Source organism: Helianthus annuus, chromosome 10 (genome assembly GCF_002127325.2).
Source record: "Helianthus annuus cultivar XRQ/B chromosome 10, HanXRQr2.0-SUNRISE, whole genome shotgun sequence".
NCBI lineage: Eukaryota > Viridiplantae > Streptophyta > Magnoliopsida > Asterales > Asteraceae > Helianthus > Helianthus annuus.
The window spans coordinates 115867247-115885102 of NC_035442.2; the positions used below are offsets into that span (position 1 = coordinate 115867247).

The window sequence follows — 17856 nt, forward strand, 5'->3', positions numbered from 1 at the left end:
AATGTTCACGAACACCTTACAGAACGTTCACGAATACAACTGAACGAATGAGACATCTGTTTATGTTCGTTCATTTAAATGATAGAACGAAATTTCTTGTTCATGTTCGTTCGTTTATTAAATGGACGAACATAAACGAACATCCTGCCGAACGGTTCACGAACTGTTAGCTGAACGTTCGGTTCATTTATAGCCCTACTTATAGAAAAAAGAAAGTTGTCCGTCGAGATCGAGAGAAAGGTCACGAAACCCTTATGGCAGATTATTTTGTCGAGGAGCACAAATTCAAGGAAGAAGTTTTTCGTCATAGGTTTCGTATGTTGAAAAGGTTGTTTTTAAAAATTGTGAGTGATGTGCAAGAGAATAACCCGTGGTTTCAAGAGGGCATGGATGAGAGAATGAAGAAGAGTTTTACACCGTTGCAAAAAGTAACATTAGCGATTAAACAACTTGCAATCGGTAACCCCCCAGACGAGAATGACGAGTATTTAAATATGGCCGAAAGGACTTCCCGTAAGTGTCTAGAATATTTTTGGAAAAGTTATGTAATTTATACACTTTCGACTTCTTACGTAGACAAACAAGCCACGACGTTGCGATTTTGTACCAAGCTCAAGAGGAGAAACATCACCTTCCTGGGATGTTGGGTAGTCTTGATTGTACACATTTTGTTTGGAGAATGTGTCCAACAGAGTTGCGGGGCCAATATATGAGGGAGGATCACAGGTACCCGACAATTATGCTCGAAGTGATGGTCTCTCAAGATTTGTGGATTTGGCATGCTTTTTGTGGACCACCAGGTTCACAAAACGACATCAACGTGCTTCAACAAACTCCTTTATTTCTTACTCAACGAAATGGAACTGCACCAAAATGCCCATTTTACGTGAACAACCACTTGTACAAGCGTGGATACTATCTTACCGATGGAATCTACCCTACTTGGTCCGTGTTTGTGAAATCATTTGTGTATCTTCACATTTTGAAAGAAAAGAAGTTCAAGAGGCAACACGAGGTGGTAAGAAAAGACGTGGAGCGGGCTTTTGGTGTTTTAAAGGCAAAATGGAGTGTACTTAATTGACCAATGCGTGCTATTAGTGTAAAAAAGATTAGGAATGTCGCATATGCGTGCATTATTATGCATAACATGATTCTAAAAGACGAGGGAAACGCGATTGCACCGGTACATATTCGGGATCCTCCAGTCGAGTCCGTTTTCAATGATACTGTTTATAACGAGCTCATTGACGAAGATATGCATTATAGACTAAAATATGATCATGTGGAGCATCTTGGAGAACAGGATTTACCCTACCTTTTGACGAATTCCAATGACGAATAGTTAAATTAGTTTTAGCTTTAAAATGCCTTTATATATTTTAATATCATTTTATTTATTTTTCTTTAACGCGTGTCTTATTTTTATATTAATTTAACTTTTCCACTCGAGTTACCATTATAATGAAAGGGTGCTCCCCAAGAGTTTACCACTCCCTATTTGATAAGCACCTCTTCCACCATAGTGGTAACCCGAATTTCAAGATTTTAATCATATTATTGTTTTTGAGGTACATAACCTTTATTGTAGAATTCACTTAATGTTTCATTAAGTTCGTGTGATGTGTGGTTTCATGCAATGTTTTAAATATCGGTATAAATTGGCCAATTATACCAGTACATAAGTCCAGTATGATAATGATTGGTAAAACCCGAATACGGTATCTCTTATGTATCAACGGTAAAATTTGGTTTAATCGATTCAAACCATTGAACCGGTTTGCATTATCTTAAGATTTATTTTTTTAATTTCAATAAAATATGATATTAAGGCAATATTGATCTTCTATATTTTCGGTAATTAACCTAGGATTTTTCATTCCAATATTTCATCAATTGTTCCCTACCTCGTACAATGCAATATTATTTATAAATAATAAAAATGCTCTTAAAATGCTTAATATTTTACAATAAAACAATTATGTTCAGTTACATACAGAGACAAAGCTTAGTGGAAACCAGGGGGTGCACCCGGCCCTCCGAATATTTTGGTTAGAAGTGTAAAATTTCTGATTTTTCGTCTGAAAATTTTAAAATTATAAAGGATCGCCCCCCAATTATTTTGCCTAAATATTTATACAATATATAAATTAGGTCTCATGACTTTCCGCCCCCCCCCCCCTCTCCGAAACTTTTAGTCAAGCTCTGTCACTGGTTACGTAAATCCTAATAGAGATAAATTTGTATTTTATAAAATTATAGGGTTAACTAGTAACTCGGTTCAATCAGTTAAACAATTTCAGAGCTCAATCCAGTATGATTTAAAAACATTGATTTCATGTACCAAACCTTTATTTTGTCATCGCTTGTTATATCACTTGTACATTATGTAACGAACAGGTATGTGGTTAGCTTTAAGTACACATTTACAAACCCTTTTTGTAAAGAAACTTGTATTTATTTATAAATTGAGTAAAATGCACGGATAGTCTTTGTGGTTTGATGAAATTTCATCTTTAGTCCCCAACTTTTCAGAATTACATTTCTAGTCTCTGTGGTTTGACAAGTTGTTACTCGGATAGTCCCTAAAGCGAATAAAGGTTACTCGGATAGTCCCTGTGGTTTGACAAGTTGTTACTCGAATAGTCCTTGTCATTTCACACCCACTTAACTATAAAAACTAACCTCCATCCGCTTTGGGGACTATCCGAGTAACAACTTGTCAAACCACATTGACTAAAAGTGTAATTTTAAAAAGTTGAAGACTAAATGTGAAATTCACCAAACCACAGGGACTATCCGTACATTTTACTCTTATAAATAACAAAATGTGTAATCTATTTTGAAGTGTCTGGTGAACCACACCTCATAGCGTTTTCAAAAAGAGGGCTTAACATAAAGCCTGAAAATTGTATAGGAGCCATAAACTAGCGTTTGCTCTACCAATTTCCCGCGTAGTCCGTGAACTAATACCCATCCCCAATTGAAACCCATCGTTGATTTTAAATCATTACCAACAATGTCTATATCGGTTTTCACCAATCTTCATCGTCGAATCCCACAGATCGTTCTAAATCGATCAAGTGAGATCAAATTTTAAGTTTTCAAGATCAAAACCCTAACACATATAAATGGACTAATAGTGGTGGCTACGGGTATTTAAGTTCCACCTATGGTGGGTTCGGGTGAGTTTTCCCCTTCAGGTCTCACATTCGAGTGTGGGTGATAGGGTTTTCTCATTGAGAGGTTTTAAATTGGTGATCTATTGTGCAAGGAGGATCTCTAGCGCGAACCCGGTTAAAACGACGTATGCTAGACCTTCCGACGTTCGCGAGAGTAATGCACACCTTTCAAAAAAAAAAAAACCTTTTGATACCCGATAATAGTCAACTTTAACACTGATTCAAGATTAAAATCAACTGTAACAACACGAGTAACTACTATCAAACATTATTTTGCAGTAAAATCAGTGTTATATTCTAACTCAAAGCCAGTTAACATCTTACCATCTACTCATGTGCACAAGTCATTTCGGTAGGGTTGTAGAGCTCACGCATGTATTTATCACGACGGCGTATGTTAGCAATGCTCAACGGTTCACGTTCATCATCTGTTACAGGACAGTCAATGATCGTTTCATCCACCGGAGTAAACTCCTCAACCGCAGCTATCGATTTCTTAGCCAGTGAAACGTGATGTATTGCCTGAGGAATAAACCTAGATCTCGAAGCTATCGATGCGTGTTCTTCAATCGGTTGAGTTATAGATTCGAAATAACTCTTCGGCGACTGATGCGTTTGAACAATAGATTCCGATTTTTCCTCCGGTGACAGTTGTGACTGGATAACAGATTCCGACTTAGGCTTCGGTGACTGAATCGATTGAACAATAGATTCAGATTTCGTCGCCGGAGACTGATTCGATTGAATAACAGATTCCGATTTTGGCTCCGGCGACTGATTTGATTGAATAATAGATTCAGATTTAGGTTCCGGCGACTGAATCGATTGAATAATAGATTCTGATCTAGTCTCCGGCTGAGGTACACTGAGAAAAGGCACATAAGACTTCTGTGGCACCGGCACCGGAGATGCAACGGTGTCAATTCCGGTGACAACAGAAGATTTCGGCGCCAAAGCATTCACCGGAACTGCAACCTCAGGAGACGGCGGGTACGATTCGCGGTGAACATCCGTCGGAGCGAGATCCGGTGCAAGATTTTCACCAATCGAAGTAGAATTAACCGTATCATTCTTAGATCTAAATTCAATAATACTTTCCAAACCGTGAACAACAACATGCACATCAGTATACAGATCAGGAACAGCAATATAAACTCCTTCAACAATAATCGGTAACGGCAACGGCATAGGATTCACTACATGAATCTGATGATCAGGTAAAAGCGTAGAGAAAGAATTCAAACCGTACGGAAGGTTCCGGAGATCTGAAAACGAGAGGCGGTGAGGAACGACGTGTAAACGCATAGTTGAGGTGTAATCGGCAGCGGACATGCTCATGTCGAGAGTGAAGAGAACGGAATCGATCGGTGCGAAGAAGGTGAAGTTACCGCCGCTGATGATGTCGTAGTAGAGATCTGTGGTGGTTATGGCGTTGGCGAAGACGTGATAGCCTCTGTTTCGGAGAGCGGAAAGTAGCGAAGAGTATTCATGTTCCGGTACGGCGGTTACAGCAACTGTGTTGATGGCGGTGATGAGGAGGAGGAAGATTGAGGGGATGAAAGTGGACGCCATTGTTGTATGGATGAAGGATTCTGTTAGGGTTTGAAATGGTTTTGGCGGGAATGTTATGTGGTTGTTTCAGGTGTAAGTATATATCATCGGTTTATTAGGCTATAAGGGGTGGTTCACTAGTGATAGTTTCTATCACTTCCACTATCCAATCAAATCATGCCATGTCAGCACCCAATATTCTATCACTAGTGATAGAAATGTAAGGTGGGGTGGTATCACTAGTTATGGGATTCTAATGTACAAGTATTAATGCACAATGTACAAGATACACATTCAACACCAAAGTTTTTCAATGCGTTATATATATAACGAGTGATACTCTATCACTCGTTATGAAAGTGCCGGCGGCGGTGTTCCATGAGTGATAGAAATGTATCACGGATCATAACGTTCCCACCTCGTGTCACCTAAGACCATAGGGTATGGTGGGGCTTGGATTAGGCTTGGGTTGGGGCATTTGTTGACACGTGGAATGGGAGCCCTCCACCGCCTGGTTACGTGTCCGCGGGGTATGGCAGGGCGTGGGTTGGGCTTGGGTTGGGTGCACCGGTGGCAGAATATTAAAAAAAATTACAAAAAATTATAAAAAATCACACAACATTTATAAAAAAACCTACAACTTCATTAAAATTTAAAAGAGTAAATTACAAGTTTTGTCCTTTATGTTTACGTCAAATTTCAGGCGTTGTCCTTTTGGCCAAAAGTTTACAGGCGGTGTCCTTAATCTTTCAAAATCTTGCACATTTTGTCCTTTAGGCCAAACTTGGTTAGAAATCTCAGTTAAAAACTGTCATATGCAATGCACATGAGGGTAAAATGGTAATTTCCTTCTCAAAATATCAATATGCCTTCTCCTGCTGTATAATAATAATTAGCTTTTGAATTCATTTCATCCACTGTTGTTCTATTCCATATTTTTTATCCTCGAAATCTTGAAACTCATGCCCACCATTTTACTTCTCGTGGTAACCTGCAACAATATGTCAAAAAATATGATTTTATGTCTTAAAAATTGTTGGCTTTAATTGAAGGTGCAGGGATCTGCCGCCGCCCAATATGCCTCCCGGTTTTCAGCTCCCGAATCGGGGTTCACACCCCGAACAAACGCTTGATGGGTTATCATCTGGTTCGGACGGAACAGGTCTGAGGTTGGAGACGGACGGAACAGGTCTGAGATCGGAGACGAACGCAATGGTCAATTTCCCTCAACTCACCTGCATCTTCTTTAGGGTTTGTTCACTATTTGTTCTTTATTAATCGAACAATATGTTAACCGATTGATGGAGAAGATGATTACAGATGAGTGGGATGATGAAGACGATCGGAACATGATGATCGGATCGTCTTCCAGTGATGGCAAGATGGTGATAAAACTCAAGATTCCGATTTGGTGGGTCATCATCTGTTTGGTGGGTTGTTTGGGGGAAGCAGGAGAAGGCATATTGAAAAGTGGAGAGGGAAATTACCATTTTACCCTCATGTGTATTGCACATGACAGTTTTTAACTGAGATTTCTAACCAAGTTTGGCATAAAGGACAAAACGTGCAAAATTTTGAAAGGTTAAGGATACCGCTTGTAAACTTTTGGCTAAAAGGACAACGCTTGTAATTTGATGTAAACATAAAGGACAAAGCTTGTAATTTACTCAATTTAAAATTACATATTCCTATAATTTCTAAAAATTACAAAATAACAAACCTAGAGCGTTAAATAAATTTCAAAAAGGTCGATCTTGTCGAACGCGTTTCGCTCCTTGCCTCGAAACTCTATGTTCGCCACCGCCACCCGGTCCTCGTGGCTCAACTCGCCGTTCGGAACGGCTTCGTAGTAAGCCTTGAAACGCTCGAGCTTGGGCCGTAGCTCGCGCCATTTATGTTGGCACGCGTTGAGGTTGTGGCGGTCGTTACCGACGTTATGTCGGTAGGCTGCGAATGCTTCCACCCAATATTTTGTTTGGCCCGGTGGCCGTCCCTTCATAGCGTCAACGACGCTTGTCACGAGAGTCATTTCTTCTTCATGGATCCAGGATGCCATAGCGGGTTAGCCGGTGGGGTTGGGTTCGTGGGATGGGGGGACCAGTGGTGGGTAGCCGGTGGGGTTGGGTTCGTGGGATGGGGGGACCAGTGGGTTGGGGGTTACAATATATAGGGGTTGTTGGGTGACCGGGTGGCGGTTTGCTTTTCCCCCGACCGTTTGAATTTTAAATTCAAAATTTGAAACCCCGCTGTGACGTGGCGGATGAGCCAATGGGAGGCAGCCACCTAGCATGGCCATACCGCCCCACGCCCGGCTTGAAAGCCAAGCCCCAAGGGCCACGCCCCAACCCAAGCCCACCCGGGGTGGTGGCTTGGACGTTTTACCCCAACCCAAGCCCCATACCCCATGGCCTAAGGTATGGTGATGGTCCTCCCTTAGGATGGTCCGCCACGTAGATGTGTTCAAAAAACTCGTGACTCGCAGCTCGCTCGAAACTCGCTCAGAAAAAGCTCGAAAAATGCTCGGCTCAAAATTGGCTCGGTTGTAAACGAGCCGAGCTCGAGCTTGGCTTGGCTCAGCTCGTGAGCTCGTGAGCTGGCTCGATAAGGTTTACATCCTTCATTTTTTTGTCCCACATCGCTTAGAAAACAAAAACTAAGGGAGTATCTCCCCTATAAAAGAAGGTAAAGACAATGTGCAAAGTGAATTAACTATTTATACTTGCATATTTAGCCATGTGGTTAATTTAAATGACAATTATGGCCCTTAGTCTATGAAGAAATTCATTTTTAATGGCTTTTTAATTAATAAATTTTGCGGTTCTTTGTTAATTCGAGCTAGATCGAGCCAAGCCGAGCCGAGCCGAGCTAGCTCGAATTCTAATCGAGTCAAGCTCGAGCCTCAAATCTCAGCTCGATTTGAAATTCAAGCTCGAACCGAGTTCGAGCCGAGCTCGAGCTGGGTCTAGCTCGGCTCGACTGGGCTCGTTTACAGCCCTACCGCCACGTAAGCGCCACGTAGGATGGGCATGAGGATGAGGCAAAGAGGATGAAGGTATGGAAATGGGGGATGATCCTAAATATATATTATATATTGTATGTATATATATGTTTATGAGGTAGTTTTGTCCTCACATGGACCGTCTCCATCGGCAAGAAGAAGACATTCACGACGCGACGAAGGGGAGGCGAGCTGGATGGTGGAACGGCGGAGGACGAACCTCCATACCGTCCAGCCTTATATCTGAAATTTATAGTAATTTATTTTCCAAAAAGCTTTTATTGGATAAATGGTGGGTTTGGGATTTTCAGAAAGAGTAAACATTTGTTGTGCTCATTTCATTTGGTCAATTTAATAATTTTGTTTAAATTCTTTAAAAATAGTCATTTTACTTTAATAGTTTGTTATATTTTTTTGAGTAAAATGCACGGATAGTCCCTGTGGTTTAGTAAAATTTCACCCTTAGTCCCCAACTTTTGGAAATTACACCCGTGCTCCCTGTGGTTTGATAGTTTGTTACTCGGATAGTCCCTGGAGTGGATGGGGTTACTTTTCTCCGTTAAGTCCATGTGAAATTACAAAATTACCCTTGCTTTTATTAAAATATAAAAAATAATTCACATACACACACACACATATATATATATATATATATACACCAGATTTTTTCCACCATGGCTCTCTCTTTCTCTCCCTGGCAAACCCCCATCACCACCTGCCGCCACCAGCACCACCACCTGCCACCACCCACCCCTCACAACACCACCAGCCACCACCTACCCCACACCACCACGACCAACCCCACACCACCACCTGCCACCACCCTCTCTCTGTTCTCTCTTGTCGGACAACAACAACCATCATCACAACTCCACCCCGCCATTAACCAGCAAATCTGAAATCAAAACATGTAACCAACAAATCGAACTCCAAACCTGCAACAAATATCCTAAACAAATCGAACCCCAAACAATCGCCAGACAAAAGTACCAAATTGAACTCCAACCAACAAACCCAGCCCACCTTTCTCTCTCATTCTTCTCTATTTCTCCTATACCTTTCTCTCTCATCTCTTTGTCTGTATGTTTCCCCTTTCTCATTCTCTCTCGCTGGAACATGCTCATAATTAGCCTTTTGCTTATCACCCTTTCAAAATTATTAACATACCAGTGTTTATACCTCACACACACAACTATAAAGTTTTATTGTAAACTAGACCTACAATTTGCAAAACACAAATATGACTTCAAAAAGTCAAAATCTTTACATCAGCCACTGAAGCTTCAACCAAAACAAATAAACAATTGAACCCTGGGAATCTTTACATGATCGGAGGTGTTACAGGTTGCCAATCGATGTGCGGTGTGTGGTGGTGATCGGAAAAATGAAGGTTTATTTGGGGGTGCGGCGGTGGTGGGTTCAGGTTGGAGGCGGTGGGTTCAAGGTGGAGGTGGGTAGCTATGGTGGAGGTGGAAGTGGGTTCAGGTTGGATGGTGGTGTGAGGGTGGTGGCAATGGTGGTGCTAGTGACGGTAGGTGGTGGTGGTGGGGCTTTTCCTAAGCGTGAGAAAGAGATAGAGATAGAGAGAGTCAGAGTGTTTGTGTGTGTTTTAGATAGAGTGTTTATATATATGTGTGATTATTTTATATTTTAATTAAAGCAAGGGGTAAATAAGTAATTTCAGATGGATTTAACGGATAAAATTAACCCCCATCCACTCCAGGGACTATCCGAGTAACAAACTAATAAACCACAGGGAGCACTGGTGTAATTTCCAAAAGTTGAAGACTATAGGTGTTACTTTACAAAACCACAGAGACCATCCGTGCATTTTACTCTATTTTTTTTCATTTTACTCTTTCACTCTTAACTCAATTAAATCATTGAACTAAGTGTAGGTTCAATAATTTTATATATACTAACAGACAACACAGCTAAGTACTAACAGACAACATTAACTATTATCATATCAATGTAATCAGTTAATCACTTCAAACTTTTACCCGTCAAAAGATTAATAATGATCATATTTGTGTTATGGAAAAGGGTGGCTGGGTAAAAATGTGAAATACTATTTATCTCCAAGTTGTTAAAGTAGAGGTGCAAAAATCAGTTTAAAAAAAAAATACCAAACCTGTGTTTTCTTTTCTTTTCTTTTTTTTTTAAATTAGGTAATTATAAATAAAAATAACCGGTTTTTTTGTGGTGAAAACTTATAACTTGTTAACCAATTAGGTTAAAAAAAATGGTTAATGGATTTAAACACCCCAAGCTATTGCCATTTGGCCGCTGGCACTCTCAACTTTGACTTTGTCTCACACCACTCCCAACTTGACACATTGTTTGTCATGGCACCCCCTTGTTAAATAATCAATAACCTGGTTAGTAAAATTAGCCTACGTGTCAATTTAAGCTGATGTGACATGTATGGCGTGTCATACATGATCTGATGTGGATCATTGCCCCTGATTCGATCATCTTTATAATCCCTAAATATCCTAACACTTCACTCAAACCAAGCTATCAGACGCTCATCTTCATCAATGGCGATCAAACCCTAATCGATGTTTGCAACCAATACAGAGGTACGTTTTCTCTCAGGGTAGACTGCATTTTGATAGTGTTCACTTATTGCACTGATGGAGGTTATCAATGTGATGCTATGGTATAGTGGAACACTGGATTTTGGTTTTGATCAACCTCAACATATGGGAGGTCAATCTAAGTTGCTACGTATGGATGTTGATCACATTGCATACTTTATGTTGTTAGAGTATGCAATGGATATTGGGTGTTATAAAACTAAGGATTTTTACATGTATGGATTAAATGCTCATAATGGTGAATTCAAGCTTTTTGGGAATGATAATGATGTTATGGAGATTGCATTAAAGGCTCGAACATGGTCTGAACCATTCATGGAAGTATTTATTCAAGCCTGTCCTATTACCCATGAACAGGAAGCCCATTTCATGTCCTAGCCCAGTAAACCACAAGCCCAATCCAATTCACAACCCATTAAACCACAAGCCCAATCCAGTTCCCAACCCATTAAACGAAGAGGACGGCCCAAAAAACTTATAACCCAGTCCAAAAAGAAAGTAGTCCATGTCAGGAGAGTGAGTATGGCATCTAACAAAAGTGTTACCACTCCTGTACTTGAAGTCCCTAGATCTGGATCTACTGCCTCAAGAAAGGAGGTTGTTGCTGAAGAACCAGTTGGTTTGAATAATCAGCCTAGTGTACAAGAGGCTACATGGGCATTTGATTTGGATGAGGAGTCTATTGTTCAAGAGGGTGTATTGAAAGAAACAGCTGGTTTGCATAAGCAGCCTAGTGTAGAAGAGGTTCTAGAGGAAGAAGGGATTGGTTTGTATAAGCTGGCTAGTGTACAAAAGGGTGTATAGGAAGAAGGGATTAGTTTTGATAAGGAGCATAGTGTACAAGAGGGTGCAGATGGAGATGACAGTGAAGACAGTGACTATAAAGTTGACTTAAATGGGACAGAAGAGTCAAGTTCAGATGAAGAGGAAGGTTTTTTTTTTAGGAGGGTAATGATGATGAGGTTCATGATGAAGTAGCCTTCTCAGATTCAGACAGAGAAGATGCTGAATGGAGACAGTCACAAGATGCCATTAAACGAGCTAATAAGGATGCACTTGAAGCTAAAAAGAAGTTAGTTGAACAGTGTACTAAACCTTATGAAAAAGAAGGTAAGTTGAGTGAGTCTAATGATGCAGGGTGTGGACATGTAGAGGGATACAGTAGTTACGAGGAATCTGATGGTGACATTGCTACTCCTATTGAGAGTGAGGATGATGATATAAGAGGTAAGAAGTACAAAGAAACTGTTCCATGTAAAGATGTTTGTGCAGTAGCTGGGTTTTTACATAAAAATGCAGAAGAGTATGTTGATGTGTGTTACCACAAAGACACATACATGAAGGCTTATGAATTCTCAATCCCTCCAAGACCTAGTGAAAGGTATTGGCCCAAGATTCACCACCCTATGGATCCATCACCAATAAGATCTCAACCTGGGAGGCCTAAGAAGAATAGAAAGAGGGATCCTCATGAGGATCCAAAGAGACCAGGGAAACTTACCAAGCATGGGGTGATAATGACTTGTGGTAATTGCGGGGCTAGAGGTCACAACAAGAGAAAGTGTACTGAACAGGGAAATAAGACTACAGGTGAATGACTTGTTTTAGTGCCAGGTGTTTGTGTGTATATTGTAGGCTTTAACTCCTTTTGTTTTTATATTGTAGGGTCTACTACAATGAGATAAAAGGGATGCAAAAAGTCAAGCCAGAAGCCAACTCAGCAATCTACTCCAGTAGCTTCACAAGGACCAACTCAGCAATCTACCTAGGAGGGAAGCAAAATTTCAAGCCAGAAGTCAACTAAAAAGTCAACTGTCAAAAGAAATAACAAAGGGAAAGGGAACAGAGAAGGCTGCAGTTAAAAAGTTATAGTTTGACTTTTTTTGTGATAACTAGACTAGTTTGACTTTTTTGTGGTCTGTATGACCTTTTTGTGCTGTTAGGCTGTTGGATAACTTTTGGTGATGTTATAACTGTTTAGGATAACTCAAGTAATTTACTGTTGGTTATGTAATGTTTATGTAATGTTATAAGTCTTGGTTATGGTCATTATGCATTACAGTGTTGGAGAATTGCAACTTCGACCACTGATTGATCAAACTACACAGTTTGGGTCATTCACACTTGTATGTGCACTTTTGGTCATTATACTATGCAGCTCATTATTCATTGAAGTTATGGTCAAGATGCATTGCAGTTTTGTCATTACTCATTTTTTACCATCGATTGGTCAAACTACACATTTTTGGTCACTAGAGACTGTATGTGTAGTTTTGGTCATCACACAGTGCACTTTTGGTCATTACTCATTGAAGTTATGGTCATTATGCATTACAGTTTGGACAATTGGAGTTTTGACCATTGATTGGTCAAACTACACAGTTTTGGTCATTAGAGACTATATGTGTTTGTTTGCTCATTACACACTGAACTTTTGGTCATTACTCATTTTGGTCATTATTCATTGAAGTTATGGTCATTATGCACTACAGTTTGGACCTTGCAGTTTTGACCATTGATTGGTCAAACTACACATTTTTGGTCATAAGACATTCCACTTTTGGTCATTGCTCATTGCAGTTTTGGTCATTATGCATTGCAGTTTTGGACAATTGCATTTTTGACCATTGGTTGGTCAAACAACACAATTTTGGTCATTACAGATGTGCAGCTATATGTGCAGTTTTGTTCATCTCTTTACATATGCAGTAATCATCATTACATGTGCAGCTAAATGTGCAGACCATTAGAGGCATGTTTCTTGTTATATCTTGACTTTTGACATTTGTTGGTCAAAATACAGTTTGGATATGTTGACTAATCTGGTAATATCAACACATGTGCAGATATATACAATCAAGGACTAGGATTTTGCATTAAATTTCATCAAAAGTGTAGAATTACAACAAGAACACAGTTCATACTACCTAAACATATACAACACTATGGTAATGGTAATAAACAAGGTTAACACATATTGCTTGTTCCATTTCGACTCTCTACCAGATATCTTTGCTTTCAACCACTTATTCTCGTCTACTAAGAGCTTATTCTATAAGTCCATGTTTTCATATTTCAGGTCTTCATAACTGAACCTGCAGTCGGATGCATGTTGGTTGAACATTTTGTCCACATCTTCTTTCCATAAGAAGAACTTGTAGTGTGATCTCCACAAAAGGCAACAACACTGCAGTTAATCAATCAATTCAATTCAAGCAAAAAACTTGGAATTAAGGTGGAACTTACCGGCCAATGAGAGCAGCCATAAAATTGTTGACCTTGTCGCACACTTTTCCGTCCAACAACTCGAATAACTGCTACAATGTCGTGATGGCAGTACACGTTACCCTCCAAATCAACCTTAAACAATTTAGGGTTTCTGAATACTGTGGATGAAGACGTAGAAGAGGAGCTCATTTTGATTCAAGATTAGGGCTTGTTCTTCAGGGAAATCGGCCGGATCGTATGTTGATGATGGATTTGCTCCAAGGTGCGTCTAATTTTGTTAACTGATTTCTAGGGTTTTTCATATGAAGTTCTGTTGTTAGGGATTGGGGGTTTTAAAGATGATGAATCAGTATAATTGACACGCCATACATGCCACATCAGCTTAAATTGACACGTAGCTAATTTTACTAACCAGGTTAGTGATTATTTAACGAGGGGGTGCCATGACAAACAATGTGTCAAGTTGGGAGTGGTGTGAGCCAAAGTCAAAGTTGAGAGTGCCAGCGGCGAAATGGCAATAGTTGGGGGTGTTTAAATCCATTAACCCTAAAAAAACCATTTTAACCTATAATAGGTTTAAAAAGAAGGTAAACTTCAAAAAATAAAGCCAAATGTTACCAAAGTATATAATATAAGCTCAATAAACTTCATTTTTTATTTATTTATATGTACGTATGTGTATGTGTATATACATGGGCTAAAAAACATAATAACCAGTTAACTGAAAAAACCGGTTACTAACTATTCTTGTTCTTAAATCCCAAACCGGTCCCTAGGTAACCTACCCATTTTTTTTCTAACCTAAAAAGGTTACTAGTGTACCAGTTACAAACTGGTTACGATTACTAACCGATTAACACTTTTTTGTGCACATCTTTGTTAAAAGGTTAAAAGATTCAAATTGAACAATTGGTTCAGGACCTCAGGTACTGGACTGAAATGGGCAAGAGTATGGATCAACTGGGCTGGGCTGGGTTCCTTCCTATTTTGTGGATTGGGTTAAGGTCTGAGGGCCAACCCAGCCTGGTGCATGGTCTACACTGGTGGGGTAGGTGGGTGGTGGCATCAAGGAGGGGACCCAACAAATAATTATCAATTGGTGACATAAAAATGGGCTTGACCCCAACCATTTATGTCTAACCAGAAATCATGTCAAACTGTTCCATTCATTTAATTCATTGCATATAAAATCAACCACTACTTGAAAGCTGGCTGTGTATGTGACCTTCACCTAATGCACACACACACTCACACATGATAATACATGTATTACATTTATTTGATCACACCCATATGTCTATTATTTGCACTGAATCCATATCCATCATACTCCTCACAAATCATCATCATACAATACATGCATTATTATATTATTCTATTAAATTGAGCATGCCCATATGTCTATAGTTAGCATTTCACATCCATCACAATCTTCCAAACAAAACATGACATGTTACATGACACTTATTCATGATCCTGATTCAAGATTTCAGGACCAAGTGTATGTAATAACCAGATGGTGAATATATAACAACATGAAAAAAAAATTATCAAAATCAACAAAATAACAAAATAATAGAACATGTGGTGGCGGCGGGTGGTGGAGGGTTATGTTTCTTTCGACATTTGATCTTCAAGATTGTGCTCTGGCCAGATGTTCAAGTCCCTCGGTCCTACACGACATGATTTTGCGAAACGCTTCTCTCAATTGGCGCTCCAACGGGTCGAGTCCGTTCTTAAACGCGTTACAAACTTGAGACACGTCTTGAACGCACGTTTGTACTTCCGCCTTTTGTTCTTCGGTCAATGGAAACTGGTTAACTGAGTCAACCAAATCCGTTACCAGATTAACAGACTTTTCCATTTGGTAAATCTCCTTCAACAACCCAACACTGTTCTTGCGTTCGCGTTTTTTAGATTCATCCATAATCCGAATATGAAGCAGATTCAACGGGGTACCCCATGAGAACTGTCTTGGTACAGAGAAATGAACTTGAAGGTTTCGATCTTGACACGGGATTGCAGCCACCAGAGCCCATAAAACAAACATAAGGACAAACCCCATTGTGTAAACAACATTAGCCAAGCCATTAGTGGCGGAGATTTCATGCGATTTAGGCGGGATTAACCCGTTAGCAATCAATTGAAGCTGTTTGCTAGCTGACCACGAGTTCGGTACACTCCAAGAAAGAGACCGCGAATGTCCTGCCTTATGTTGACCATCTTTCCCTTTATTCGGGCGCCCAAACGATCGGTTTCTGTGCGAAAACAAAGATGTTGATTCTTTATTATCATCAAGCATGATGATAGCCAAATCAGTCAAAGCCTTCCTTGCCCTCCTAAACTGCCCTTCCACCATAACATTCCTCGACTTCGAATCGAAAGCACTCAGAACTATCTCCAAATGTCTATTCCAAAGCCGAATCCTTTCAATCCCGTCACGCACAGCATTACAAATATCAAGCGCCCGAATACTCCTATCGAAAAACTCCGTCACAAACCTATCTAACGGCGGTTTTCCAAGATTCGACTCGTGTTTCAACAAAATACCCTTGAAATCTTCCTGACAAGCAGTAAACGCATCCAACAACTTCGAAACCCAATCCAGCGACAGAAGTTCATCAGCCGAAGCAGCAGAAAGTGTCCGAAACTGCCTGAACACTTGGTGCTCAAACGACCCAAGCTCACAATGGAAATCGGAACTCGAGTCGCCACTAACATCCATCGAATGAATCTGGTTATGACTATGATCATTCCCAATCCCCATAATCGACCGACGAAACGTCCCAAACGGCATAGTATAGCCACTAGTCGACGGCATATCAACACAATATTATTAACAACACTTTTTTTCGATTATACGAAAAAACCCTAGGCAATAACACAACTCAAAATCAAACTCAAATGTTCAATAAGTTTGCTATAACAAGTTAACAACAGTTCACGAGTCCATTCAACCTGCAATTCAAACAAACAAAAGCCTAAGATCTGAAAACATACAATCGGTAACAGCGAACATGTAATTTACAACAGCTAATAGAAAATTTGTATGAAATTAGAAGCGTAAAGTGGGGGAATATGGTGAAACTGAGATTGAAAGAGGTGCATTGAAAGATGGATGGATAGAGAGTACCTGAAGAGGATGAAGTTTTGTGAAATGGAGAATGAATTTGAAACCCTAATTTGCAGAGTTTTTATTTGAGTTTTCTGAGAGAGAGTATGGAAGAAGGGGGAATGAATGTTTTTTGCTTAAATGGAATACAAAACCTGTAAACGTTTCAAACATGGAAACCCAACATAACAATTCAACTCATTGTCAGATTAATAAAATTATATAGAAAAACATTCATATAAATATGTATTAGTGTTTTCTTACAATAAATATGGATTACTGTTTTCTTACAATAAATAAGAGTAAATTGCCATTTTAGTCTCTCAGTTTTGTCCAAATTTAACATTTTAATTCAAATAGTTTTTTTTTTTTGCTCTGTTTCCCTGACTTTTCCCTTTTGTTGCCATTTTGATCACATACACTAACTCCATCCAAAAACTCCATCTTTAACCAGGGGTATTTTAGGGATTTTCATTTTAAATGTTTTCAATTGCCATTTTGATCCAATTCCAAAAAATCAAAAAAATTCCAAAAAATCAAAAAAATTCTAAAAAATAATAAAAATTCTAAAAAAATCATAAAAATTCTAAAAAATTCTAAAAAAATACAAAAAATCCGTTTCGGCGCGAACCGTTTCGAACCCGAACCGTTTCGAGCTGAACCGTTTCGACACGAACCGTTTCGATCCGTACCGTTTCGACCCGAACCGTTTCGAGCTGAGCCGTTTCGACGCGAACCGTTTCGACCCGTACTGTTTCGACCCAAACCGTTTCGAGCCGAACCGTTTCGATGCGAACCGTTTCGACGCGAACCGTTTCGACCCGTACGTTTCGAGCTGAACCGTTTCGACGCGAACTGTTTCGAGCTGAACCGTTTCGACCTGAACCGTTTCGAGCCGAACCGTTTCGAACTGAACCGTTTCGAGCCGAACCGTTTCGAGCTGAACCGTTTCGAACCGAACCGTTTCGAGGTTCGCGTCGAAACGGTTCAGCTCGAAACGGTATGGGTCGAAACGGTTCGCGTCGAAACGGTTCGGCTCGAAACGGTTCGGCTCGAAACGGTTCGGCTCAAAACGGTTCGGGTCGAAACGGTACGGGTCGAAACGGTTCGCGTTGAAACGATTCGGCTCGAAACGGTTCATCTCGAAACGGTTCGGCTCGAAACGGTTCGGCTCGAAACGGTTCG

The 17856-nt window shown here is 40.0% G+C and overlaps 3 protein-coding genes across 3 annotated transcripts; 1 reads left to right on the top strand and 2 right to left on the bottom strand.

Moving 5' to 3' along the window:
- Nucleotides 1–254: 254 nt before the first annotated feature.
- LOC110881697 lies at nt 255–1081 on the top strand. The gene is made up of 2 exons (XM_022129881.1): nt 255–513; nt 693–1081. Exons 1-2 carry the CDS (start codon nt 255–257, stop codon nt 1079–1081), a joined length of 648 nt encoding a protein of 215 aa, XP_021985573.1.
- A 2270-nt stretch (nt 1082–3351) lies between these two features.
- LOC110885102 lies at nt 3352–4831 on the bottom strand. Its single transcript, XM_022132805.2, has one exon. The coding sequence runs from the start codon at nt 4749–4751 to the stop codon at nt 3507–3509; it is 1245 nt and encodes a 414-aa protein (XP_021988497.1). The 5' UTR covers nt 4752–4831; the 3' UTR covers nt 3352–3506.
- Nucleotides 4832–14902: 10071 nt separating this feature from the next.
- Nucleotides 14903–16882, bottom strand: LOC110885103. The gene is made up of 2 exons (XM_022132806.2): nt 16693–16882; nt 14903–16517 (listed from the first exon to the last, which is right to left on the bottom strand). The coding sequence occupies exon 2, from the start codon at nt 16378–16380 to the stop codon at nt 15193–15195; it is 1188 nt and encodes a 395-aa protein (XP_021988498.1). The 5' UTR covers nt 16381–16517; nt 16693–16882; the 3' UTR covers nt 14903–15192.
- Between the last annotated feature and the right edge of the window lie 974 nt (nt 16883–17856).

What these genes read in the sequence shown, in the direction of transcription:
- LOC110885103 (XM_022132806.2), bottom strand. Translation starts at nt 16,380, where the DNA reads ATGCCGTCGACTAGTGGCTATACTATGCCGTTTGGGACGTTTCGTCGG.
- LOC110885102 (XM_022132805.2), bottom strand. Translation starts at nt 4,751, where the DNA reads ATGGCGTCCACTTTCATCCCCTCAATCTTCCTCCTCCTCATCACCGCC.
- LOC110881697 (XM_022129881.1), top strand. Translation starts at nt 255, where the DNA reads ATGGCAGATTATTTTGTCGAGGAGCACAAATTCAAGGAAGAAGTTTTT. An exon ending in TATGGCCGAAAGGACTTCCC is followed by an intron (nt 514 to 692) that starts GTAAGTGTCTAG and finishes TGTGTCCAACAG; the next exon opens with AGTTGCGGGGCCAATATATG.